The sequence below is a fragment of the Silene latifolia genome, chromosome 4, assembly GCF_048544455.1.
Source record: "Silene latifolia isolate original U9 population chromosome 4, ASM4854445v1, whole genome shotgun sequence".
Lineage (NCBI taxonomy): Eukaryota > Viridiplantae > Streptophyta > Magnoliopsida > Caryophyllales > Caryophyllaceae > Silene > Silene latifolia.
The window spans coordinates 6,066,904-6,093,811 of NC_133529.1; the positions used below are offsets into that span (position 1 = coordinate 6,066,904).

General features: G+C 44.3%; 1 protein-coding gene across 1 annotated transcript; it reads left to right on the forward strand.

Moving 5' to 3' along the window:
- Nucleotides 1-10,691: 10,691 nt before the first annotated feature.
- On the forward strand, nt 10,692-26,560 carry LOC141652735 (formin-like protein 20). Its single transcript, XM_074460329.1, has 18 exons — nt 10,692-11,583; nt 12,543-13,246; nt 13,333-13,554; nt 13,631-16,509; nt 16,544-16,858; nt 17,103-17,232; nt 18,443-18,514; nt 19,052-19,150; nt 19,318-19,359; nt 19,644-19,724; nt 19,812-19,862; nt 19,963-20,044; nt 21,895-21,989; nt 24,674-24,745; nt 24,851-24,967; nt 25,292-25,360; nt 25,442-25,508; nt 25,756-26,560. Exons 1-18 carry the CDS (start codon nt 11,511-11,513, stop codon nt 25,896-25,898), a joined length of 5,313 nt encoding a protein of 1,770 aa, XP_074316430.1. The 5' UTR covers nt 10,692-11,510; the 3' UTR covers nt 25,899-26,560.
- The last annotated feature ends 348 nt before the right edge of the window (nt 26,561-26,908 follow it).

The window sequence follows — 26,908 nt, forward strand, 5'->3', positions numbered from 1 at the left end:
TACTCACGCGTGCTTTTTAATTAAGAGTATCACGGGGGGTTTTCTTTTGGGTAACTGATACGTGCTCTTTAAGAGTACCATGTATTGAAAATAATTCCTAAAACAAGTTAGGTTTCCGTCTTGTTAGACTTTCCTACTGTTTTATACTTTTGAATATATGTATTAGATTACGAAAAGTCGAAAACTATTACTCAAGTGAATATTGTTGTTCCGGGTGTAATTCCAGAGCAGATATTTGTTACCACTCGTAGCTCGTAGAATGACGTCTTTGCTTGAATCCTCTTTTCGGTCTCCTGAAACGATGAACAAACTGAGGGCTCGGCTTGGGGCCGAGCGAACTCACTCCGACGCTCAAGTCAGTAAACTTATGGGATAAGTTGTTGTTACTTGACTAAATGTATATTGTAGAGAGATAAAGAAGATAATACCAGATGAATAGTGTTTCTTAGGTTAAAATGTGGATCCTTTCCTCAATGAAGGTTGAGGAGTATTTATAGCCTTTCACCTTTTGTCACGTAGTGGCCAAGTGGCCAAGTGGCTAGCAGGTGAAAAGACCGTTCTACCCTCGGCCGATGGACCTATGGCAGGCCGACCGAGGGTTCTTGGATATGAGTACGCGGATATGTGCCCCGGCTGGCAGGTTGCCATGCCGAGACCAGCCGACAGTGCCGAGGGCCGCATCGGCTAAAGTTTGTCTAAGTCGTTGACTTGCTGTGGATATCTTTGACCTTGCTCAATATGTTGACTTGGTCAGCGGTGCAGAATATGCCCCATCAATTTGCCCCCAGCGTAGTCTATGCCGTGGTATGGGCTCCGATGTATGTTTGAGCGTATATTCTGCGTAAGTAATTTGTAAAAAAATTTCTGCATCGGCTTCTTCTACTGCGTCGGCTTCTTTTACCTCGGCCTGGTCTTTCTTAGGCCGTACCATATCCCCCCTCCACATGGATGTGTAAAGGGCATCCGATGTGGAAAAGAAACTGACGCTGGCCGAGACCAGGGTTGAGAGAGCCGGTTGTTTTTGCTTGCCCCCAGCCGGCGCTACCTAGCTTGGTTGATCATGTGGCCGGCGGAGGACAGATGCTTGGGAATTTCTTTGAGGAAGGTGAATAGGCGGAGAGATGTGAATGGGCGTGTTGAAGACGCTTGGTCATCGTTGCATTGATTGACGTTCAAGCTGTTGCAACGATTGACATCCCGTGGTTGCATGTCCGACACGTGTCCGCACGCTGATTGGTTGACGCTTCATGGGTCGTTCACGATTGATCCTTCCTTATGGGCTTTTCCCTATAAATAGGGCGGTTATTCCGTGAAATTGGCCACCAATTTCATTCTCCAAAATTTTCTTCTCTCTAAACTTTCAAGGGCTTCTTTGTCTTCTAATTTTCAGAGTTGTTACTCCGGCGAGTGTTTTTCTTCAAGGTAAACAAACAAATTTCTTCACTTTTTATTTTGTTAAGTAATTATTGCTATTATGTCTTCTGCTGACGCCGGGACTAGCACTTCTGCGCCGGGGGGTTCCCCGTCGCGTCTTGATGGGGAGGGGATACTAGACGTCATCCCAATAAGGTTTGGGGGCCCTAGGTCTCCTTCTCCCGTAGTCGATCCACCAATTTTGGAGGAGTGGGAGGATGAGGATGATGACGCTGATGATGATGAGAGGACTCCGTCTGATGGTGAGAGGCTGTCTATCCCGGATCATGGCGAGGCCTGCACGACTGGTCTTGACCGTGCTTGGGCCTATAAGTTCGCCATTGTTCCGGCGAAACATTTTTCGGAGGTCATTTCTCCTTCGGTGAGGGGTACAAGATCCTTATCCCTAAGGAGGGTCAGCGTCTGTTGCCCTCCACCGGTCACATCGGCGTGTACATCGTGCACTGGAGTATGGGTTACGGTTTCCTTTGAATAAATACGTCATGGCCATCATCAAAGCTATGAACGTCGCTGTGGCCCAACTGCATCCGTTGGCCATGAGGACGATAGTCGGCTTTGTGTGGCTCTGTCTTTTTAGGGGGGAGATCCCGACAGTCAACTTATTCCGCCGCCTTCATCATCTACGACCGTCAATCGCCGGTAAAGTGGGGTGGTACAGCGTGCAGGCGGAGCCAGACTTCGTCTCCGTGTCCAGACTTACTTCTTGCAAGGACTGGCAACGGCGATGGGTGTATGTTCAAGTGCCGGAGGACTACCCATTGCCTCGGTCTTTCCAGAGCCCTGTTTACTTGCGGTGTGAGGACCGGGAAGAGTATGAGGAATGTATCTCCCGGGGTAAGGTTAAGATGGACGCTTCGATGGTCCCTCTTACTGCGGATGAGAAGCGGGCGATGCTGTTTGTTTGATCCGAGAAGGGATGGCTGCCCCGACTCGGATTATTCTTGGATGAGTGCTATGCGCGTCGGCCTCATACCGGCCCTCAGCCAGGGTGAGTGGGGTCGGTGTGAGGCCCATCTTTGCCTGTTATGCTCTTGTTTCAGAGCTTTGTTTTACTCCTTTTATGTAACCTTTGTTTGATTTCTTGCAGACCGGTTTGGCCAGGATCTGTCTGAGAGGACCTTGCAGAGGTTGGGGCTTGATAAGGACAGGAAGGTCGTTGAACAGCATCCTACGGCTGACTTGCGTGATCGTAGACCGTCTCCCAACGAACTCATGGATAAGCAGCTGAAGTCACTGGATCCGGCGGCGGCACGGAGACAAGGGTTCTCGGAGGCGTGCCAAAGAGAACAAAGAAGGCGTCCGAGGTTGGCGGCGGCGTGCGTACGTGCGGCTCTCCTCTTCGACCCCGGTGGTTCGAAGGAGCCTGTGGAGGTCATCGAAATCACTGATGGGGCGGTGACCGTTGCTAAGGGCCTTTCTCCTCGAAGAAGAGAAAAGAGCCTCCGTCCGCTTCCATCGTTCTCTGGGGAGAAGACTGACTCAGCCGGCCCTCGTACGAAGAGGGTCCAGACTGGTACGGATCTAACTTGTGTTTCGGATTTAGCTGGTTCGTTGGACATCCCCGATGACCGCTTTTTCGATGTGTCAATGCATGGTGACATGGATGCTCTGTGTAAATTTTTGTAGATCCTCCTTCGGCAGCCGCCGTTCTCACTGAACGGCAATTAGAGAAGCGACTGAGAAGGCTATTGAGAAGGCGGGTGATGAAATGTCATCGTTGACTCCTCGGCTCGGAAGATTCCTCCCTCCGAGCTTGTGGCGAGGGTGTGAAACTATATAAGAGGTGGCCAAGTGGACCCAACAAGCCGGCTCCCACATCCTGGAGCAGGAGAAGACCATGGCCCAAGCTCGCCACTGATCGCAAAGCTTAAACTTGATCTCTCTCGCCGCAAAGGGGAAGCCGGGAAGGCTAAGTGGATCTCTTTTCACGCCAAGAAGCGCGTGGAGGAAAGCGAGAAGTCGCTAGGGGCCGAGAGGGCCAAAGTTGAGAAGGCGATGCCGCCACCGCCAAGATGATGGAGGAGCGGGACGGGTACAAGGGCGCTTATGACGCCGTGGTTGCAAGAGGGAAGAGTGGAAGGATCTGTTCCATAACCAAAGCGGAGGCGCTCGGGGACGCGCAGCTACCCTTGCTCAAAAGGAGAAGGATATTGAAATGCTTCAAGATGATCTTCTCCCTAAAATGTGCGCCCAATTCCGGGACCAGTCCGAGGAGGCGACCAGGGAGGCAAACAAAAGCTCGTTCGAGGGCTCCTTCCCGTGGGATAAATTTGACCAGCTTTCCGGACGAGATGGCCGATCTTTGCGGAGGCGCGGCTGCAGAGAAGACGGAGGCGGCGAAGGCGGCTCAGATAGCTGAGGCCAAGGCGGCCTATGATGCAAAGGTGAAGGAGGCTGAGGGGCTAAAGGCACTTGAAAACGTCGAGCCCTCTTCTGAGCCGGCCACCGAAGATGCTGCTGCTACTGATGGAGGGCAGCAACAGGCATAGGGAGACGGGCGGTCGTCACCAGACTCACCCGGCGTCTCGGATAGCTTTAGCTGTTCGGGGGCCAATTATTGAGCCTTCTCTCCCTGCCATCTTTTGGCGCTTCAAATCACAAGTCTGTAACCTTTTGTTTTTTTTTGTTTTCTCGCTTTTGTAAAGCTTTGGTAGGTAGAGTTTAGGCTATCCTTATGGGGACGGCCGTCGTCTGTACTCTCCTTGCAATTATTTTCAATAAAGTTTTATTATCGGTCCTCGGCTTTGGCCGGGGATTTGATCATCATTCTTCACTTGTCTTTTTGCGTCATTAATTGAGTGCCTTCGTTTTTACCGTCGGCATGGCCGAGGCAGTTAGAATGCATATCTCAACTGTGTTTAACGTCTTTTTAAACATGACACATTGGTCGCCTCCTCTTTCATTCTCGGTCATTGTGTCCCCGTTGCTCTCGGCTAAAGCCGAGATAATCGGGGCTATGACTCGATAGTATTTCTTTTAGCGTATCGGTCATTGTGTCCCCGTCGCTCTCGGCTAAGGCCGAGGTAATCGGGGTTATGGCTCGATAGCAATTCTTCTAGCGTATCGGTCATTGTGTCCCCGTCGCTCTCGGCTAAGGCCGAGGTAATCGGGGTTATGGCTCGATAGCAATTCTTCTAGCGTATCGGTCATTGTGTCCCCGTCGCTCTCGGCTAAAGCCGAGGTAATCGGGGTTATGGCTCGATAGCAATTCTTCTAGCGTATCGGTCATTGTGTCCCCGTCGCTCTCGGCTAAAGCCGAGGTAATCGGGGTTATGGCTCGATAGCAATTCTTCTAGCGTATCGGTCATTGTGTCCCCGTCGCTCTCGGCTAAGGCCGAGGTAATCGGGGTTATGGCTCGATAGCAATTCTTCTAGCGCATCGGTCATTGTGTCCCCGTCGCTCTCGGCTAAGGCCGAGGTAATCGGGGTTATGGCTCGATAACAATTCTTCTAGCGTATCGGTCATTGTGTCCCCGTCGCTCTCGGCTAAGGCCGAGGTAATCGGGGTTATGGCTCGATAGCAATTCTTCTAGCGTATCGGTCATTGTGTCCCCGTCGCTCTCGGCTAAGGCCGAGGTAATCGGGGTTATGGCTCGATAGCAATTCTTCTCTTTGAGTGCCCGCCTGGTGGCAATTGTGGAGGGGACAAACACTTCGATGGAAAACTTGGGGGATTCATTTGTTTGTTATGATCGTGCGTTGGGGTGTCCACAATGGGTTTGGACACCTCCGCCGCTATACAAAGTATTTTCTTAAGTTATCGATGTTCCAATGGCTCATCAAAGGCACACCTCCCATGTCCGTCGGCCCGGTATGTACCCGGCCTCATCTCTTCAACCACTTTGTAGGGACCCTCCCGGTTGGCGTCGTTTACCATGAATATTTCCTTTGTTGGTGGCAGCCGACTTCCTTAGGACTAGGTCTCCCACTTTTAAGTCCCTTTTGTGGACTCTTCGGTTGTAGGCTCTTTTCATCCGGTTTTGATATACTGCCAAGTTGAGGCGTGCTGTATTTCGGCTTTCTTCGACCAGGTCTAGGGAGGCTTTCAAGCTTTCCTCGTTTCCAATCGGGTTAAAGGTAGCCGTTCGAATGTTGGCACCGTCGCTTCAATTGGTAGGATCGCCGGAACCGTAGACTAAGTGGAAGGGGGTGTACCCCGTTGCTTCTTTCTCCGTGGTTCGAAGGGACCACAGGACACCGGGTAGTTCATCGGCCCACCTTCCCTTAAGGTCTTCAACTGTCTTCTTCAAACCGTTGAGGATTGTTTTGTTGGTCGCTCTCCCCGCCGTTGCTCGTGGGTGGCGATTTTGACGGAGGAGTATGCAAATTTGATGCCAAGCTCTTCTAACCAGTTCATTATCGTGTCACTCCAAAACTCTCGGCCGTGGTCAAATACCATAACTTGGGGTAATCCGAAACGAGTTATAACATTTTCCCAGATTACATTTTTTCGACGACGCTGTGGTCTTCGCCGCATCGCTACGCCTTCAACCCATTTGGTGAAGTAATCAACGGCGACGATCAAGAACTTCCTTCCTCCGGAGGCCGTTGGGAACGGCCCTAGCATGTCCATCCCCCATTGTGCGAAAGGAAGGGGACTAAGCACCGGTTGTAGGTCCCGGGAGGGAGCGTGTATCACCGGGGCATGATCCGGCGGCGTTCGTGCACTTCTTGGTCTTTGTTCGGAATCTTGAAGCATGGTGGGCGAAGTAGCCGGCTCGGAGAGCTTTGTGGGCTAGTGTTCTTGCCCCCATGTGGTGTCCGCAGACGCCCTCGTGAATCTCTGTCATGCAAGACTCTGCGTCGGTTTACCGGACCGACACACTTCAAGAGTGGTCTTATTACGGACCTTCAGTACAGTTCCCCTTCGAACACCAAGTACCGCGCAATCCGTTTTATCTTGGCCGAGGAATGCGGTCCTCCGGCAACTCACTTGTAAGTTTGTATTTCATTATCGGAGTCATCCACGTTGTCTCGGTCTCTGTGTTGCCCACCATGCCGACGGTCTCAGTGATGCTTTTTGCATTCCTGATATCTACCAGCACGGTTCGGCTGACATTCTTAATGGTTGAGCTGGCAAGCTTTGAGAGAGCGTCGGCCCGGTTGTTCTCAGATCTGGGAACGCATTGGATTTGGAAATATTTCAATTTCGCTATGTCGGCTTTTACCCTTTCTAGGTACCTTACCATTCCGTCGTCCCGAGCCTCAAACTCCCCTCTGATTTGGTTAGTAACCAATAGTGAGTCTGTCTTCAACACAATGTGTTCTGCTCCGGCAGCCCTAGCTAGCTCGACTCCGGTTATCACCGCCTCGTACTTGGATTCGTTGATTGAGGCCAAGGAGGTAAGCTTCAAGGCGTGCTCAAACACGTCTCCGTTCGGGCTAATAATAACGATGCTGGCTTTCGAGTTATCCGTCTTGGAAGGGCCGCTAGTGTGTATCTCCCATACGCCGGGATCCTTCTCGTTCTTTGAGACGAGCTTATGTGCTTCTCCCCGGTCCGAGGCGTATATCAATGTCAGGGCCCGGATGGATATTACGGCGTCGATTTCGCTCAAAATGACCCGGCCTATGAGGACGTTGTAGGCAGACGTGCCGTCGATGACTACGAATTCAGACATAACATTCTTGACTGCACCTCCCTCGCCGAACCTCACCGGCAATTGGACTGACCCCAGGGGTATCAGACCGGCCCCAGAAAAGCTGTATAACGGGTTGGTGCAGGGGCTTAAGTTTTCAACCCTCAGACCGAGGCTGAGAAAGCATTCTCTGTACATAATGTTTGTGTAGGCGCCTGTGTCAATCAGGCACCTCTTCACCAAGTGGTTGGCTATGTCCAGTGTGGATGTAAGTGGGTCATTGTGAAGAGCGATGACTCCTCGTAGTCCTCCTTCCCAATGGTCATATCGGGGATGTTGGAAGCGGGGGTGGCTATGTTGGGCACAAAGTTGATGGCCTGATATGGCTCATTCAGGTGCTGTTTGTGCCCATGAGCGGACCCACCGTTCTCGTTGCCCCTGATGACAACATGGATTACTCCTATCCGTTCAAAGACGGAATTGCTTTATTCGACCCGCCAAGATCTCGGTTTATGGCCACCGCAACAACATTTGCCGAGGCTCCCCTTCCGGATTAGTTCTTCAATGGCATTCTTCGGGGATGGCGGCAATCGTTGGTTAAGTGGCGGGGTGTGGCCGTGGTACTCACGATCGCTCGTGTCACCGTCACTCCTCGGCCTAGGGGGCCTTTCCCACTTCTGACCCTCGTTTTTGCTCAAAGCGAAGACCTCGGCGGCCGATACGACTAGGGGGGTGTGATCATCGTACCGTTTTCGGTAGTACGGTCCTGAGCTCCCCCCGGCATCCGCCGAGTCCCATTTCTGGCAGACTTGTCGACCGTGACCTATTGTTGTCACGGCGTCTTTCATCCGGTTGTCCTCCCGGCGCTCTTCTTTTCGAGTGCTCGGCCTCGCCGAGGCCTACCCAGGTCTTGTGATAGTCCTCTACCTTGATGGCTTGGTCGGCCATCTTCCTGGCGGCATCCAAACCCAGGCCTCCGCACTTAATGAGCTCGTTTTTTAAGTCTCCCCTTGGGAGGCCCTTCATCAGCGCGAAGGCCGCCAGTTCGGGATTAATTTCTCGAATCTGCTGGACCTTTCCGTCGAATCTCTTCACATAGCTTCGTAGAGACTCGCCCCCCTCCTGTTTGATAGTTAGGAGGTCTGACGTCTCCACGGCCCTTCTCTTGTTGCAAGAGTACTGGGCTAAAAAGGCGTCCCTTAGGTCGGCGTAATAGTATACCGAGCCGTCGGGAAGCCCCTTGTACCAACTTTGAGCCATCCCATGCAAAGTTGTTGGGAAAACTCGCACGGACCTCATCGGGCTGCTCCCATACCGACATGTAAGACTCGAAAGCCTCGGCGTGGTGGCCGGATCACTATCTCCTTTGTATGATATGGGTGGCAACTTGAGCTTAGTTGGCACCTGGACTTCTAGGACGTAGGCGCTGAGGGGCTGTCTGACCACGTGTCGAACGACACGCGGCGATCGGCTCCTCGCGTTCCTAGTCCGGCTCCTCCCCTCGTAGCGGGAAGGACTCCTTCTTCGACTCGGGTTTCTTCTCCAACTCGCCGAGTCGGACTCCTGGCTCCTTTGGGGTAAGCCTCGTTCATGCAAGCGGGGACGCTATCCTCCCATGAGTGCGGGAAGGACTTAGGTCTACCACGCCCACTTTGGGCTCCCCCGGCGACTTGACCGGGTCGACTTCTCCTAGTGCTCCGTTCAAATTTCTCGGAGTCACATTTCGGGCCCCGATCTCCCGGACGGTTTCCGCCGCTCTTGTCGGCGTGACGGTGTGAGCAGCGTATTACCATTAGGTCCGGGGAGCATTTTCGGTTTTTGCTACGTCAACCACATGTCCCATGATGGTGACTGGTTGGCGGGTAGCGGCGTGTCGGTATTATTGGCATCCCGAACTCCGGTTGGATTACTCACGTAGGTGGGAGGGCCGCACGACCTGCATTGTTGAAGGTATCATCTTGGTAGAGTGCGGTTTCGTCGGTCACGATCGCGTCTTGTTGTTTCGACATCCTCTTAGCTTTTTGGGTGGGTTTTTGTTTTTTTTTGTTTGGGAATGAATGTGACTAGCTTCTAGTAGCGATTCCCCACAGACGGCGCCAATTGTTCCGGTGTAATTCCAGCAGAGATATTTGTTACCACTCGTAGCTCGTAGAATGACGTCTTTGCTTGAATCCTCCTTTCGGTCTCTTGAAACGATGAACAAACTGAGGGCTCGGCTTGGGGCCGAGCGAACTCACTCCGACGCTCAAGTTAGTAAACTTATGGGATAAGTTGTTGTTACTTGACTAAATGTATATTGTAGAGAGATAAGGAAGATAATACCAGATGAATAGTGTTTCTTAGGTTAAAATGTGGATCCTTTCCTCAATGAAGGTTGAGGAGTATTTATAGCCTTTCACCTTTTGTCACGTAGTGGCCAAGTGGCCAAATGGCTAGCAGGTGAAAAGACCGTTCTACCCTCGGCCGATGGACCTATGGCAGGCCGACCGAGGGTTCTTGGATATGAGTACGCGGATATGTGCCATTACCGGGCAAAGGGTTGCCATGCCGAGACCAGCCGACAGCCGAGGGGTCAGACGGCTAATTTGTCTAAGTCGTTGACTTGCTGTGGATATCTTTGACCTTGCTCAATATGTTGACTTGGTCAGCGGTGCAGAATATGCCCCATCAATTGTATTTCGTCAACTTAGATTAGGATACTAGAACTCTTGTATTAATATAAATAGACATCTTGTATCTCATTATTATTCATGCAATTTCTCAATAAACCCTCTTTCCAATTGGTCTTTCCAATACTCGAGAAGTGGAAATGAGAATAGAACTACTCAACCATCCTACAAAATGAGACAACTCTACTTCTTTTCGTGCTTCAGTGGCAAAACTCCTCAATGTATGTGGGGATGGTGTTGGTGTGGGAGGCTGGTCGTAGGTATTAATGTATGACATTTGCGGTAGAAGAAGGCCAGTGGCCCGTGGGTCTTGTCATATGGTGATATAGAGTGGTGAGTGGAAGCGTGGTCGTGATCAACACATGGGTGCATTTGGATGAGGGAGTGATGGGAGGAGGTGATGCTTTGTTAAGGTAAATTAAGTAATGGAAGGGTAAAATGAAAATGACATAGTACGGAGTACAATTTAGTAAAGTGTGTGTGTGAAAGAGAAAATACTTTCAAATATGGCTAACTATTAGCCATTTTGCGCCGTCCCTTGTCATTGTAGAGCATTTTGGATCGGGTGATTTTAGAACTCAGGTCACTTTGGATCTTGTCAATTTTGGGTCCAACAAGTGTTCAGACCTGGTCTGTCAGATGTGCTTAATTCCGGCTCGTGTCATATTCGAGCTATGTAATTTCGGGTATCGTCAACTTTATCGACGAAACAAATTAATAGAACTAACGTAAATATACCACAATTCAATTAAACAACACCAACATTCTTATTTCCTCTTAAAGAAAAAAACAACAATACCTTAAATTCAATTTAATCAAAACCCTAGTAATAATTTTGATTGACCCATCAAGTAGCAAAAAAAAGAACATGCAACACATGATTCAACCTTACATTTTCCACCAAAAATAATCACAAACTCATTTTCTCACCATTTACCCAACAAAACACATTAATGACCCCAAAAAAAACTTCCCTTTTTCTTCCCCATATTTCCCTTTCTCCTTTCACATCCATAATCATAACTCATCATTTTTTCCTCATTTCTCTTTCCCTCTCTTCAATTCCACAACCTTCACTAAATTCTCAAATTTCTCTGTAAAAAAAAAAATTCAATTTCCACGTGGACATTACAATAAACACTTTTTAATATTTTTTTTTGCAGAAGAAGAGAGAGAAAGAAGAGAGGTTGTAGAGAGAGAAAGAGAGAAGGAGAGTGTATTGTACCTTTTTCAGTCCACACTAATCTTTCCCTCCACCCACCTTCCTTCCCCATGTGATCAGCTCCCTCTTCCTTCAATCATCATCATCATTTCTTCTCCCAATTTAATTTTCACAATTTGGATCTAATTACAATAAAATATCAATATTATATTCGATATATTCATAATAATAGTAAAAATATTCAATTTTTCTGATTTTTTCTCTCAAGAACTCAAATTTTCTTGAATATTTGAGGATTTGATCATTGACCCATTTCATAAAATCCTAAATTACAAAAAGGGTTTTAATTAATTTTTTCTGGGTGTGTTTCAATTTTTCTGTATAATATAATATAATAGTATTATTATATTCACATTTTTGGGAATTTTTCTCAAGACTCAATTTTTCTTGAACGTTTCAAGATTTGATCATTGACCCATTTCATAAAATCCTGAATTACGAAAAGGGTTTTAATTATTCTCTTCTGGGTGTGTCTCAATTTTTGTTAATTTTACCTGAAATTAAGGTGATTTTTGTTGGATCCCTAACTAATTTGATTCTAAATTAGGGTTATCCAGATAAGATTACCCGTTTTGGATCCGATTTTGGGGAAAACAGCGCCATCTCATGGCGCTGTTTCGCCGATTCTTCTATCGTAAGCCACCTGATCGTCTTCTCGAAATTTCAGAGCGTGTATATGGTACGTAATTATCACAATTTTTTATCAATTAGTTTGTATAGTTGAGCTGGAAACTTTCTATTTTAGCTGAATTTTGATAATTTAATGAGCTTGTATTATGATCATTGAGCTGAAAACCTAATAATTTTGTTGGGTTAGTGAAATCTTGGGGGTTAAAGCTGTTAGATTTGGTTTTCATTAATTATGGATTGAAGTTAAATGCTTGTTTTGCATAATTGAGCTAGTTTTTCGGGTTACATTTGACTTTAGGGTGAGATTTGTTGTCGTCGTAGCTTTTAGGGGTTGCCTGGCTGTTAGAACCAGGAGCATTGGTAGTATCAGTATGTATTTGGGACGAGAAGGAATAGGTTTTATAGGCGGAATTAGGGCATTTTGCGACGAGTTAGTTAAGCATTACTTATATACCTAGTTGAGCTGGTTGTGCCACTTGTCTCAACTTAATAAGGTGAAGTCTGTTGCTAGGAGCATCTGGTAGCTGTTTTTTAGTCGTTGATAGGATTGCCAAGGCAATGGCAGGGAGATGCTGGCGATGTTATTACCTAAGTTTAGGCCTTTTTTGGTTTTTGCTGTAGTTTTCCTTTGAAATGACGACAGTGTTAGATACTCCTGCTTTCTCACTAGTCATAGAGGAGGATCTATATTAGTTCAGGACTTGCCCTGGTTTCTGCGTGGTTGGGGTTGTATGGAGGTTTCCTGCAGATAGGGTTTGTTTTTTCATGTTATTGATACAAAATCTCTCAGTAAACTTGGTGCACCTCTTCTTGATGTGAAGTAATAGTCATTTGATGCAATTCTCACCACAATTTCGTCATGGGTCATTCCGATCCATCCTCTTTGTTATAAACATAGGTTAAGGCGCCGTGCAATATCTGAACCCCACCCCTTCCTCCACTAGTTAGGGGTTCTACCGAGGCATTCGGTTAATGTTGTACTGATATGTTGTTCTTATGCTTGTCCAGTCTTTGATTGTTGCTTCTCGACGGATGTATTGGGTGAACATGAATATAAAGAATACCTTGGTGGTATTGTGGCACAGCTGCAAGACTACTATCCTGATGCATCATTCATGGTGTTCAACTTCAAAGAAGGGGACCGAAGGAGCCAAATCTCTGACATATTATCTCAATATGATATGACAGTTATGGAATATCCTCGGCAATATGAACATTGCCCTCTGCTACCACTGGAAATGGTTTATCATTTTTTACGCTCCAGTGAGAGTTGGTTATCGTTGGAGGGTCAACAAAATGTGCTTCTGATGCATTGTGAAAGAGGAGGTTGGCCTGTGCTTGCTTTTATGCTTGCAGGCCTCCTTTTGTACAGAAGGCAGTATAATGGTGAGCATAAAACGCTTGAAATGGTATATAAGCAGGCTCCAAAGGAGCTTCTTCAGCTTTTATCTCCTTTAAATCCACAGCCTTCGCAACTCAGATATCTTCAGTATATTTCTAGAAGGAATTTAGGCTCAGATTGGCCTCCTTCAGACACTCCTCTCGTTGTAGATTGTATTATTCTTAGAGTCCTTCCTTTATTCGATGGGAGCAAAGGTTGCAGACCGGTGGTTCGTGTTTATGGGCAGGATCCTGTAATTAAATCAAGTAGAAGTAGTAAGCTTCTGTTTTCATCCTTAAAGTCCAAAAAACACGTTCGTCACTATTCAGAGGTAAATTGTATTTCCTTAAGCCTCCCCTGTCCCCTAAATGATGAGTTGATTGTTTCAAAGAGCTAATCTGTTGCTTGTGACTGCAGGCAGAGTGTATTTTAGTTAAATTGGATATTCGAACCCATGTTCAAGGTGATATTGTTCTGGAATGCATCCATTTGTCCGATGACGGTTTACAAGAAGAAGTTATGTTCAGGTTTATGTTCCATACATCCTTTGTCCGGTCAAACATTCTGACTCTTAGCCGTGAAGACATTGATGTTTTATGGGATGCAAAGGACCAGTTTCCCAAGGATTTCAAAGCTGAGGTATATCATGAATGTTCTTTTATGACGCCTTTTCTTTTATGCTGGGAGGGTTGAAGGCATACTTACATTTGTGCAGGTTCTCTTTTCGGACGTTGGTGCAGTTCCTCTTATTACCGCAGAAGTAGATGATGACGATGACAATGAAGCTGATAGCGCTTCACCTGATGAGTTTTTTGAAGCCGAAGAGATTTTCAGCAATGTTGTTGATGCCCAAGAAGGAAAAACCGACTTTGCAACTTTGGTGACACATGGGAATTCTGCAGGTAATGGTAAACTCAAGGATATATCGAAGGAGGATATTGAGCCCAATGCATTTGAAGATTGCTCACCGGATGGAGGGCCCCGCAGGCAGGACATTATATCTCGACCGCTGCTTGAATCGATCAAGGATATCGGGCTGGATGACCAGAATAAAAGCATGCATAAGGGTGTTGATGTTGATCTTGATGCAGTTAAAGACATTCTTATGGATGACACAAACCAGAAAGAAGACGTAAAATTGGCGGTCGAAGATATGGTTATGGATAAAGTGATGCAAAACCACATTGAGGCAAAGTATGATGTGAATGTAGTGAAGGACATTACTTTGGATTCCCACGTTCAAGAAATGAAGGACAAATTTCTCGACAGTATTGTTGTGAAAGATCTTGATACCAAAGAAGTTATGGAGGACAAGACTACGGATAAGAGGTTGGAATGTAAGAGTCCACCGAGAAAATTGACAGGTGACAGTAAGCAAAAGTATGAGAGAGTTCTGCAGCCTTCACCCAGAAGACCTCCTACGTTTAACCAGAAGTCGGTTTCTGATTCTGCTTTGGCCAAGCACAGAGGAAAACAGCAAGAGGGAGCTGAGGATACGCCAAAATTAAGCAAGCAAAAATCAACAGAACATAGATGGATTCCTTCAAATAAAGGCTCTTACACCAATTCGATGCATATTGCATACCCACCTACCAGGGTCAATAGCGCGCCATCATCTCTAGGAGGTGTTAAAAATCAAGTGAAAGACTCTGGCGCAACTGGCAAACCGAAGGACCGTGTTGGTAGCACAGATATTGGGCCTGTTCCTTGTGTTGATAGGCGAGTTCAGAAGTCTCCTGGTGTAAAGTCTCCGAAATCTGGGCAATCTGCTAAAGGTTTTCACGATGGTACTCTTGATGATGGGGTCAGGGGAAAAGTTAATTTACCTTCATCGTCCCCTAAAGCAAATCACCTATCAGCTTATCCTGAGTCACAACAGGTTGAAGAAGAAACCATGGAAACTCAGAGCAAGACAGGTCCCCCATTGTCAACCTCTTCACCTCCAGCACCAGCTTCCTCTCCACCCCCCTCTTGTGAATCTTCTTCGTTAAATACCTCAATTGTAAATGTGGTACTACCTCCACCTCCACCTCCACCTCCACCTCCACCTCCACCTCCACCTCCGCCTCCATCATTTGCATCTACCTTTGTTAGCGCATTGTCTTCAGTGAGTGTTTCTCCACAGCCATCCTCCCCACCTATATTGAGTAAGCACAGTTTGGTCATACATCCTTCTGAACACAAAGCACCGCTGCCACCCCCACCCCCACCCCCACCACCAGAAATTGCTAACAGCTTGTCCATTGAACCAGAAGCCTTTCCCAAGTCACAGCCTCCAGCACCACCCCCACCTCCCTCTCATTTAAGAATTACAACTCCATCTCATTCACCACCTCCTCCGCCACCTCCACCACCTCCTCTTCCACCTTCTACTGCAGGATGCCAACCTTCATTTCATTCCTCTTCTTATGCACCTCCACCTCCACCCCCACCCCCACCTCCTTCTCAGTCTGGATTTGGCGTCCCACCTCCACCTCCTCCACCCCCTCCTCCCTTAGCTTCACCCACATATTCCTTCAATTTAACAAAACCTTATCATCCATCACCTCCTTTTGGACATGCAGCACATCCCCCACCGCCTCCACCGCCACCGCCACCACCTCCCTCGAGTGCAAGTTTAGTGACACATCCACCTCTTTTAACAAAAAGTGTCCCTCCTCCTCCCCCTCCTCCACCTCCTCTATATAATGCACCACCGTCTACAGTGTGGAGTGCCCCGCCGCCTCCACCTCCTCCTCCACCTCAACCTCCCCCAATTCCTCCAATAATTCGTGCTTCACCTCCTCCTCCACCTCCACCTCCACCTCCAGCCCCTTCAGTATATGGTGCTCCACCTTCGCCTCCACCTCCGCCTCCGCCTCCGCCTCCGGCAGTATATGTTGCTCCACCTCCACCGCCACCTCCTCCCATGAGAGGTGGACCACTCCCTTCAGTATATGGTGCACCTCCGCCTCCACCTCCGCCCCCGCCTCCGCCTCTGGCAGTATATGTTGCTCCACCACCACCGCCACCTCCTCCCATGAGAGGTGGACCACCCCCACCACCGCCACCTCCATTGTTATATGGTGCTCCACCTCCTCCTCCGCCACCACCACCTTTTATAAGTGGAGCCTCTTCTCCTCCCCCTCCACCGCCACCTCCATCATTGCATGGTGCTCCACCTCCTCCGCCACCACCACCTTTTATATATGGAGCCTCTTCTCCCCCTCCTCCACCGCCGCCTCCATTGTTGCATGGTGCTCCACCTCCTCCGCCACCACCACCTTTTATACATGGATCCTCTTCTCCTCCCCCTCCACCACCTCCTCCATTGTTGCATGGTGCTCCACCTCCTCCGCCACCACCACCTTTTATACATGGATCCCCTTCTCCTCCCCCTCCACCACCTCCTCCAGGGGGTCAAGCATATCCGCCAACGCCAACGTTTCCCGGGGGTAGAGGAGGCCCTCCTCCACCTCCACCACCACCTGGGGGTCTAAGAGGTCCTCCTCCACCTCCACCACCACCCGGGGGTCTAGGAGGCCCTCCTCCACCACCCCCACCACCCGGGAGTCTAGGAGGCCCTCCTCCGCCTCCCCCACCACCCGGGGTCGAGTTGGACCTCCCCACCACCACCTCCAATGGGCAGAGGCGGACCACCTCCTCCACCACCTCCAATGGGCAGAGGGGGACCACCGCCTCCACCACCGCCCGGAGGCGGAGTTCCAGGTGCTCCAGCACCACCAAGACTACCTGGTGGAGGACCACCACCACCACCTCCATTTGGTGCTAAGGCCCCGGGTGCACCAAATGCCCCACCAGCTCTTGGAAGGGGTCGTGGGCTGGCACGAGCTGCACCTAAGAAATCTACTCTTAAACCTTTGCATTGGAGCAAAGTAACACGCGCCTTGCAAGGAAGCTTATGGGAAGAATTCCAGAGGCAAACACAGGCAGGGCCTCAAAGGTACTGGATCTCTTCCTTTTTCCTTTTTTCTTTTTACTTGCTTGTGTTTTCGGCTGTTCCAAAAATTGCTTTCCACATATTTTTTGCTTTCTGAACTCGGTGATGTTGGTTAAGTGTACTCTCTTTGATGATGCGAAACTATTGCTTGCCGGGTATCCATTTTGGAGCTCCTGTTATGACTTTTCCCTATATTTGGAATAGCTGTATTATTATGTAATCACTAATATATATCCCTTAAATATAGTGCGGCAGAGTTTGATGTGGCAGAAATTGAGAAACTTTTCTCTAATCAAGTCTCTAAGCCGGCTGGTGCTGGAGGGAAAGCTAACGAGAAGAAGAAGGCGGCTAGTTCCAAATCTGAAGTTGTTCATCTGGTAATTTAGTTGAGTTAGAACCTGCTATTAGACCTCATACATCTTCATGGTTGAGCACTTGATCTATCTTGTTATAATAATAGATAATCTGTCTGTTGCATATGCATCTCAGAATCCAGAATTCTAAACTGGAATCTAACTACTCCCAAATTATTTGATTAAAGAGTGTTGATATAGAGTCATCAATCTTTTCAATTTGTGATAAATAAGTGTTAAAACTATTATCTGATACCTATGGTAGTGCATTCGAGGTGCACAGTGAGAAGTGATCTTATAGACTCTTATATCGGTTTTCTTTTCCTGACTACCCCAAATATTAACGGCATCTGAAAGTAACCATTCACCTAGATAAAGTCTACGCAATTTAAGGTATGTGGGACTGGTTGCTGTTTGTTGTGGCTGGAGAGTATAAAAATATGTGGAAATTTTGACATAGAATTATGAAACAAATGATTCGAAGTGTGTGCTCATTCCATTATTGATGAACTATGACTGTTGCATAGTGCCTTTTGACTGACATACAAGAGCATTTCAAGGACCTAATCTATGGTTATGTATTTCAGTTTAGCTATACTAATATCTATAATTGCTAAATGAACTCCCTTATTGTGTAATGTTTTGGTTGCTTTTTCCCCATAATAAGGGAGTGGCGGTATACTTAACTTCTTTTCTATGAATGTGATTTAGTATATAAATTAATTATGCTAGGCATGCAAAGAAAAATATACGTTGGGGACGTTACGAGCGAAATACTTAAAACTGAACTCCACAGTAGAAATTTTAAGCCACTGCTATTATACAAAGGTTATACTATCATTTTATGGAACTTATGACTCCACAAATTCTCATTATAGACGGACACTATCCGTCTATAGTTATTGACGGATAGTGTCCCTCTCACTAATTAAAGTGGGTAGTGCAAATGGGTGGGAAATGGATACCCCCACTTGCACTACCCACTTTAATTTGTGAGAGGGACACTATCCGTCTATAGCTATAGACGGATAGTGTCCGTTTGTAATGAGAACTGTTATGACTCCATGTGAACAATAAATTTTTAAATACTATCAGTTGTACACTTGTTTTGTTTGAATGCATCCATTTATTCTTCTTTTGTTGCTTAGGATTAATCACGGCTGTTTATTTATTTATTTCTATGAAGATTTTGTTGTTCTCGTCCTGATACAATACACCTGCATGAATTTTGCAGATTGACCTCAGAAGAGTTAATAACACTGAAATAATGCTTACAAAGGTTAAGATGCCGCTCCCTGATATGATGGTACGCTAGATGTCCCCATTTCATTACTGGGTATTCTCCAGATGTACACATGGAGTAGTTAAGCATTATAACTCCTAAGAAAAACACACTAACTATTCTTATTTGTGAAAAAGGAGTTCCTATGCATTGCTGGACGTATATTGGGTTTTCAGCTTGCATTTTTTTTTTCTCAGATGTTTTTGGAAAATCACATCTAAGTAATTCAGTGTCCGTCCTGTGACTGGCGGGTATCTTCTATGGTATTAACAGGGGACTAGAGCTGGTACATGCTTCTAGGAGCTTTTCCTTAATCGTTGCCTACGCACCATTTTTCTACTAGAAACACCTACCTAGTGAGACCCTGTATTGCCATCTTTAAGACCTTACATTGCCATCTTCAAGACCTTACATTACCTACCTAGTTTTTGAGCTTCGTTTCTCCTTTTTTTTTTTTGGTGCTTCATCATGATAAGTGGTTGATCTTGGACACATGCTGTTGGTTGCTATAATAATGGACCATTTTTTCAGAGTGGTAATGCCTCAAAATCACTTTCGCAGGCTGCAGCATTAGCTTTGGACGAGTCTATTTTGGATGCTGATCAGGTGGAGAATCTGATAAAATTTTGTCCGACTAAGGAGGAGATGGACCTTCTTAAGGTTACTATCTAGCATTTGATTCCTGTTACTGTCTGTTTGAATTTTTTTTTTGCGATATAAGGACTGGAATTATGCTTTCCAGGTGATATCGTGAAGTCTCTAACCTTATGGCTTATCCTTTTGTCAACAACTTTAGTTTTGACTCTTTCTTTTATATTGCATTCTAGAACTACACTGGCGACAGGGAGAAGCTGGGAAAATGTGAGCAGGTCTGAAATATTCTTATCCTGACTATATTATAAACTTTTCGTATGTGTATCTTAATTTGTTGTAGTGATATTTAGTTCTTCATGTCATGCACATGTAAAATGCTACTCCGTATTTCTCAGCGAGTTATGTGAGCGAAAGCGCTATTGACATTGTCATAACTATTCTGATTAATTATTAGTATGACTATTAGTTGCAGTATTAGTGGTCCTTGCCTGACTTTTATATTTGTTACGATTCTTGATTTTGTTTTAACTTTTCCTTCATTGTATTTATTATGTTTCAGTTTTTTATGGAGCTCATGAAAGCTCCAAGAGTGGAGTCAAAACTGCGAGTATTTTTGTTCAAGATTCAGTTTAACACCCAGGTTCTTTTGTGTTTTGTGGTTTTATACACAGTGGCTAATGCAACAATAATGTTCTTTTCAATGTAACTACTACTATCCTATGTGCAGGTTAGAGATTTTAGGAAGAGCTTGAATACTGTAACTTCTGCATGTGAAGAGGTAGGTATTACTACTTGTCGACTTTGTAGAGATGCCACATGTTCTGTTGTTACGCATATTCTAACTTATGCAATGCATTTCCTGTCATTTTACAACATAGGTCCGCAACTCTTCGAAGTTGAAAGACATCATGAAATATATTCTTAATCTAGGCAATTTGTTGAACTCTGGAACTGCAAGAGGTATGATACTTAAACCTAGTAGCTCAGTCTTTGCGAGTGTATTCTATTTGGGAATACTTAACCTATTATAAACACGCCTTTATCTGCTACCTACTAAAAATAATTGCCCTTTCTTTAAATAGCTACCTATTTAGAATTCCGGCAACGAAAAGAGTAACATGAGTACTTGACTGATATATCTTTTAAAATTTCCTCTGTGAAATGACTAATATTGCCTTGCACTATTTTGAACATTCCCCCACCCTCTTTCCTTCTCATAAACCCTAATTAGCTGTAATTTCTAAGATTTTAATTAATCATCCAAACTTCTAGCAAGAAAAACCAAGAAGAGAGAAATAAACAGTTGTCGAGGGGAGATAGAGAGAGAGAGAAGCGTTGTTATTCTTGTACCTAACTTTGGGTTGTTTCTGTAGAGAGACAAATAAATAAAGCAAGACTTCCCTTTTGTGAGATCTTTCACTGTAAAACTAAGTTTAGGACTTTGTCAATGAATTTCACAGAAATGATTTTTGTGCTATTCCACTGTTAAGAAGAATAGCAAAGAGGAAAGTAGTGGTTGTAAACGAGGTTCATATTTGTGCTCTGTTGACACATGACATCAGTGGGATCAAGTTGTAGGCACGCGTTGTTTTAGACTAAACATAATTATAGGGAAATTATGTGTGGATCTTGCTGTTTCCTGAAATAGGCACTGCTTAATTTTAGGCTTAGTCTTTGGATGAGTGCATGAGTCAGTGTGCATCTCTTAGTTCCTTGATTAGCTCTTAGTTTTTCAATATTGGAGGGCTTACTGATGGAGTATTGTTGGAAATTCTTTTTGGTTTTTGGTTATCTGGGTAAAGAAGGAGATGAAGGGAGAAGAAGAGAAAGGAGGAAGAAGGTGAAGAGATGAAGAAGTAAGGATGATTGAAGGAGATGACGAAGAATGATGGAGATGAGGAGAGATAAGACCGGGTGGGTTGAAGGTGGAAGGGGTATTCTGGGGAGTGGGGGGTAATAGAACATACTGCAAAGATTACAGAGGGAAATAGAAAATGGCTGGAAATATTAGAAAAATTTGACCGAAAATTGTTTTTTTTTGTAGCCACTAGTAATCAGTACTCCCTCCGCGCGCCCGGTCATTTGTTTACCTATTCTATTTATGGGTGTCTTATTCATTTGTTTACCGTTCTATAATAGGAATACTTTTGAAGGGTAATTTGATCATCCACATAACTTGTTGTCCACTTGTCATTCAAATAATAATATCCACAAATGGTCCCCTCCCATTTACTTGGTCTTTGTGCCAAAACCAAAGGTAAATAAATAAACGGGACGGAGGAGTATTTATTAAGTAATAATTTCTAATTTTTATAAAAAGGTGTAATCTAGGAAAAAGTATGCATCATCGGTAGTAACTAAAATCAAATTTTCCTTCTATTTGTTACATAACAGTATGCTGGCTATACCATTTGCCCTAGCTTCTGGTTGCGTCTTACAGGCTCTGTCACAAACTTCTTGAAACCAGTGCGAATCTGTTTCTATTTTCTGTCTTACTCTTATGTTCATCATTTAGGGTCCATACAAAAGTATCATTAATGTCATTAGTTGCCTGGTTGTTCCTCAAGGTTTATCATGCAGTATGTCTATAAGAATTCAAATAATAGCAGTATCTGTGGATCAATAATTAGGCAAAGTAAATATCAGTGTATCATGTTGCACAACTTCGGTAGAAATTAATCTGAATTAATCTGGCTTAAAGTCATAACCTAACCTTCTCTTGTTGGCGTATTATTGGAAATTTAGTATACAATGTTTTTTTTTTTTTTTTTTTAACATGGCTTCTTATATTTTAATGGATGCTGTAATAGGAATGGCTGTTGGATTCAAGCTAGATAGTCTGCTAAAGCTCACAGATACCCGTGCAACTAACAGCAGGATGACACTTATGCATTATCTCTGCAAGGTATTACCATCTTGCATTCTTTTCAGAGTATATGTATTTATTGTGCTTGTTATCAGAGGCGGACCCAATGAGTAGCAAGGGGTAGCCGCTGCTACCCCAAAACCAAAAAAACGAAATGAGGAAGATGAGTTTTGCTACCCGTAAAACCTCTGCCTAGAGTTCAAGAATAATATTAAAATAAGATACAAAGTTGACATCATAATGATTGTGTTCTAGTGGTAATGTTTTGGTCCAGAATGTATTCCCTTGTAGTAGACCCGTGTTCAATTCCCTTGAGAAGCAATTTTTTTTTCCTTTATTTATTTATTTATTTATTATTAGCTCGTTCAAAAACTGACACTAAGGGGAAAAAAAAGTTAACCTATTACCTAATACATGGGTATATTACTTTACGAATTCTTGTTATTTCCTTCCGTTCCAAACATTTATTAATCTATTTTATTTTTTTATCGTTATATTTAATAATAAAAAAAATGATTGAGATGGACGAGATATATTTTGTTTGATATTAACTAAGAGTTGTACCACTTTTAATTTGTTAGTACTCATGTGAGTCAATGGATGCTAATTATTCACATAAACTAGACATACATTAAAAGTGTTAAACTATTACGGTCTTAGGGCTCAAGCGCGAATACAATTCTACTTCTCACATTTGAGATTGTGATTGTTATTGAAAACTATGTTCATCTGCGTTTCTTCTAACATAAAAGCTGTTATAAAAATTTCGCTACCCCGTATATTAATTTCTAGGTCCCCCCGCTTGTTATGTATGTTTATTTTCAATTGAGCCAAAAACCCACTAATATTTGGTTATGGATTTTGCTGTAATAAAGCAAAATGGTTCACTAAACTTGTTACATTTTTCTTTTACTAGTCACTTGATGTAATTCTCATGCAAATTTCATTGTAGATCATTGAGAAACAACCTTTGGGCGTGAACAAAAAAAGAGACAAGGCTCTTTTAAATAAAAAAGGATAAGGTTGCAACTTGCAGCATCTAATCCTTCACTACTACACTATTTGTAGAAAAAATTACCTAAAAACAAGATGGTGGGGTGGTAGATGTAATCGCAAAATCATAAAGCAATCCCAATCATAAATCATCAATGGGAGAGGAGAGTTAGGATGGGACATAGGGTGGAGGAGTGTTTGGTGGTGGTGGGGAGGGTGGTAGTAGATGTAAAATTGTCGGAATGTTAAAATTGGGTTAATTTGCACAGTGTCAAATGTTTGTGGGTAAATTGCACATTTGAAATCATTTGAGGGCAAAATGTTCATGAGTAATTAGATGAACCACTTTGCCTCACCCCTTTTGTCTTTCTAGTTTCGATGACCGTTTTTCTTAACTAATTTAAGCTTTCTTGTGATTATTTGTTTTTGAGTTGTGACTACTTTGGTCTTGGTGGGGCATCTCATTTTCATGCATCAGTTGGATTCATCAGCAATGTTGCCTGAACCTGTTTTCCATGCAGTTTGAAAACCTGGAGTTGTATAGCCTTGTGTCTGTGTTTTCTGTCAAAAAAGACTTCTGGTCTTCATGCTTTTTCTTTTCTTCACCGTCTATTTTAAACTAAAAAGAAAAAAAAGGACGCCTCAAGAATAAGGTAAATAAGAAAGAGGGTTATATCTGAGGCATGCATATTTAATTCTGGTCTTGCTTACCTGCCCACTTTTTGTTCCTCCGAATTTTAGATTGAAGGGGTGTAGACAAAAATCTCCTCTGCTATGACCAATCATCCAAATAAATTTGTATCCGGCGGAGCTCTTCAGATTATTTGTTACTGTGACTTACTTCTTGTCCTTGTGACTTGCCTTTGTAGAGCTGCTTAATGTCTTTATTAAGACCCTGTGAATTTATATACGACTTAAGTTTGCTTGTTATTTAGACCTTGTTTGGATAGGAACACAGAAGAGGGTGAGGGAGGGGAGGGGAAGGAGGGAAGGAAAAGGAGGAAACGAAGGGGAGGGGGGATGGAGAGGTTGAGTTTTCCTCCAGATATCTCTTTTGTTGGAGATATTTTAATTTAGTTTGTCTTGGATGGGGGAAATGGAGCAATTCAATTTCCCTCCCTCCAAATCCCTCCACCTCCATCCCTCCCAAACCCTCTATCCAAACACACCCTTAAAGCACAATAGTGTATGTCTCTTTATTAGTTTGTGTTTTCCCAAGAGCGATCTTAACAATGACATAGATGTTTTGTGCCAGTTACTCCTACTACTTAATTTAAGTTACTCCCATCCAGACCAAACTACCTGGGGCCCAAAACCGTGTGAGGAGAATTTTAGATAGTGGGTATTTTGGTCTGGATGGGAGGCTGTACTAGTGATCCGTATTACTTTCATCATACTCTAGACGGAACATTAGGGCTATGGTGATAATTATTTGGCTTTAAGTCACATCTGGGAAATTTTTGGTATAGCCTCATGAAGGAAACATAAACTCTGCCGATAACTGATTTGTTTAGAATTATGTGATCTTATGTTAGTGTTAGGGTTCTGCAATCTTGTTTACTCGAGGAAATAAGTGGTTCTTGCTGCCATTACATATTTTGTCTTTTGATATTTGGTTTAGAGTGCACTGATTTTTACACATGGTGTAAGTGCCAGGTTTCTTTCGGTATTTGCTTTAGCATCCACTGTGATTTTTTATGTACTGCTGAAATGCCATTCTTTTCCTTCAGTTTCTTGCTGAGAAGTTACCAACACTTCTGGACTTTCATGAAGACCTTGTAAATCTTGAAGCATCAACAAAGGTTCAGTTATATTCATTTTGGGATTAAGGCTCTGATGTTGTTGTTGTTGTCTAAGCTCTGTGAAATAATTTTTTTGTGTACTGATGACAAGTCATATCCTTGCAGATACAACTAAAATCGCTGGCTGAAGAAATGCAGGCCATAACCAAGGGACTAGAAAAAGTTAAGCAGGAACAGGCTGCTTCTGAAAATGATGGCCCTGTTTCTGAGATATTTCGTAAGGTATATATTCTCTTAATCTGGAAAGGAAATGAATAATAAGTAAAACTCGAGATGAGGAACGGTCAAAATTCCCTTGCCCTTTCTTGAAACCCCAGCTGAATGGCCGTTGATCGTTTGGCATTGTAGCTTTTGTAGTGCAGTTGTCTGTCTTGGTTAATAACAAAAAAGTGGCCTCTCTCTATAATGATCATACTATGAGGTGTTTGATTCCCAGGGATGTAGGTCGTTGAGGACCTCATAAATATTTTAATATTGCTTTTAAGTGTTTCTTGTTAAGGAGCTTTGCTCACTTGAAACAGATTATTTTTTTCTGATTCCTTGTAGACGTTGAAGGAATTCATTGTTACTGCTGAATCGGACGTGGCTTCTGTGATGAACCTTTATTCAGTAGCGGTAATACCTTCACTCAAGTCTACTACCTCAAATTCTCAATATCCTTTTTTCCATTCCTCTTTCTGACTTATTGTGGGACAGGGTAGAAATGCGGATGCACTTGCTTTATATTTTGGAGAAGATCCCGCTAAATGTCCTTTTGAGCAAGGTACCAATTTGTAAATTAAATACGTGTTCACTACTGTATATCTTAATTGCTACCCCCTCCTATTCATAATTTCGGTCTTTCTTGTGCTGCATATAAATTCATAATTTGAGTACCAACGCTTAATGACTGACTATACTGTCTGACATTTGCATCATGTCGTACTGTTTATGTTGTATTCGTACTTTTCAGTTGACATTAGTTTCCATTCTGATCAAGTTATCACATACATTTGACGGCCTAAACGCAGTTACGCAGACTCTGTTGAACTTCACAAGATTGTTCCGGAAAGCACACGAGGAAAATATCAAGCAGGCTGAACAGGACCGAAAAAAGGCTGAAAAGGAGGCTGAAGCAGAAAAGACAAAAGCCGCCAACCAAGCCAAAGAGTGAGACGTAATCGACAGTGGTGTTTGGTCTCTCATGAAAGTCCATTCTTCCCTTGTGCATCAGTGTCTTCAGCAGCCTCATCAATTGCAAACCAAGGTGCACTTTTCCCGAAGGACCTCCAGAGGTGAAAGGAAACAATGTTCAATCGAGAAATTGTGGATCCCTCGATCTTAAACTCAAAGAGCTCGATTGTGTACAAAGGAGATGGTACACCGCCCTCTCTCTTAGACGCCTGTGGCCGGTTTGCTGTCGGAGAGCCATCAATTGGGCCAAAATCATCGGAAATTCTTGCTCATGGCGATACATCTAACTGAAATAGACCAGCAGTACGCGGAGGCAGAAAGTAGTTCAATTTTGCGAAGCAGACAGCCGTGGCATGGCTATCCCTGCAACATGTACAAAGCTTTAACCTGTAGATAGGTAGGCAATTCTTTTGTAACATAATATTTTTGCTTCCTATTAATTGGTGAGCTAGTGATTAGGGAGAGGAGGCATATATCAGTAGTTTTGTACAGAATTGTAGGGAGGTTAAAGAGAGAATATAGGTTGGTGAATGCCATTTTTTTTGGAACGACCCGGGTGTAACTGTAATATACCGCTATTGTAGAGCCAGAAGACGGGAAATGTCTTGTTTCTTCCCTTCAAACAAATCAATTCTTGACCAACATAATGTTTTATTCAACTTCAATTTTCTTGATTTGTTGTTCTACATTACCGCCATTGTATAGAATGCATTTAAATTCTATTACCACTCCGACTAAATCCATGCATGCAAATATGGCGCGAAAGTTATATGGAACTACTGGTATTAGACCCTGTTTTTTCCGGTTTAATTTCAGCTCATTTCAATTCGGCTCATAGTTCCATTCAATTTAGCTCTATTCAAATTAAATCACTTCAACTCTATTCAGTTATGCTCAATTTCATTCGGTTCAACTTAGCTCCATTTAGTTCAGTTCAAGCGAAAAGAATAGAGCCTTAGAACCATTCATTAGTTTGCATTACTTTGCAAC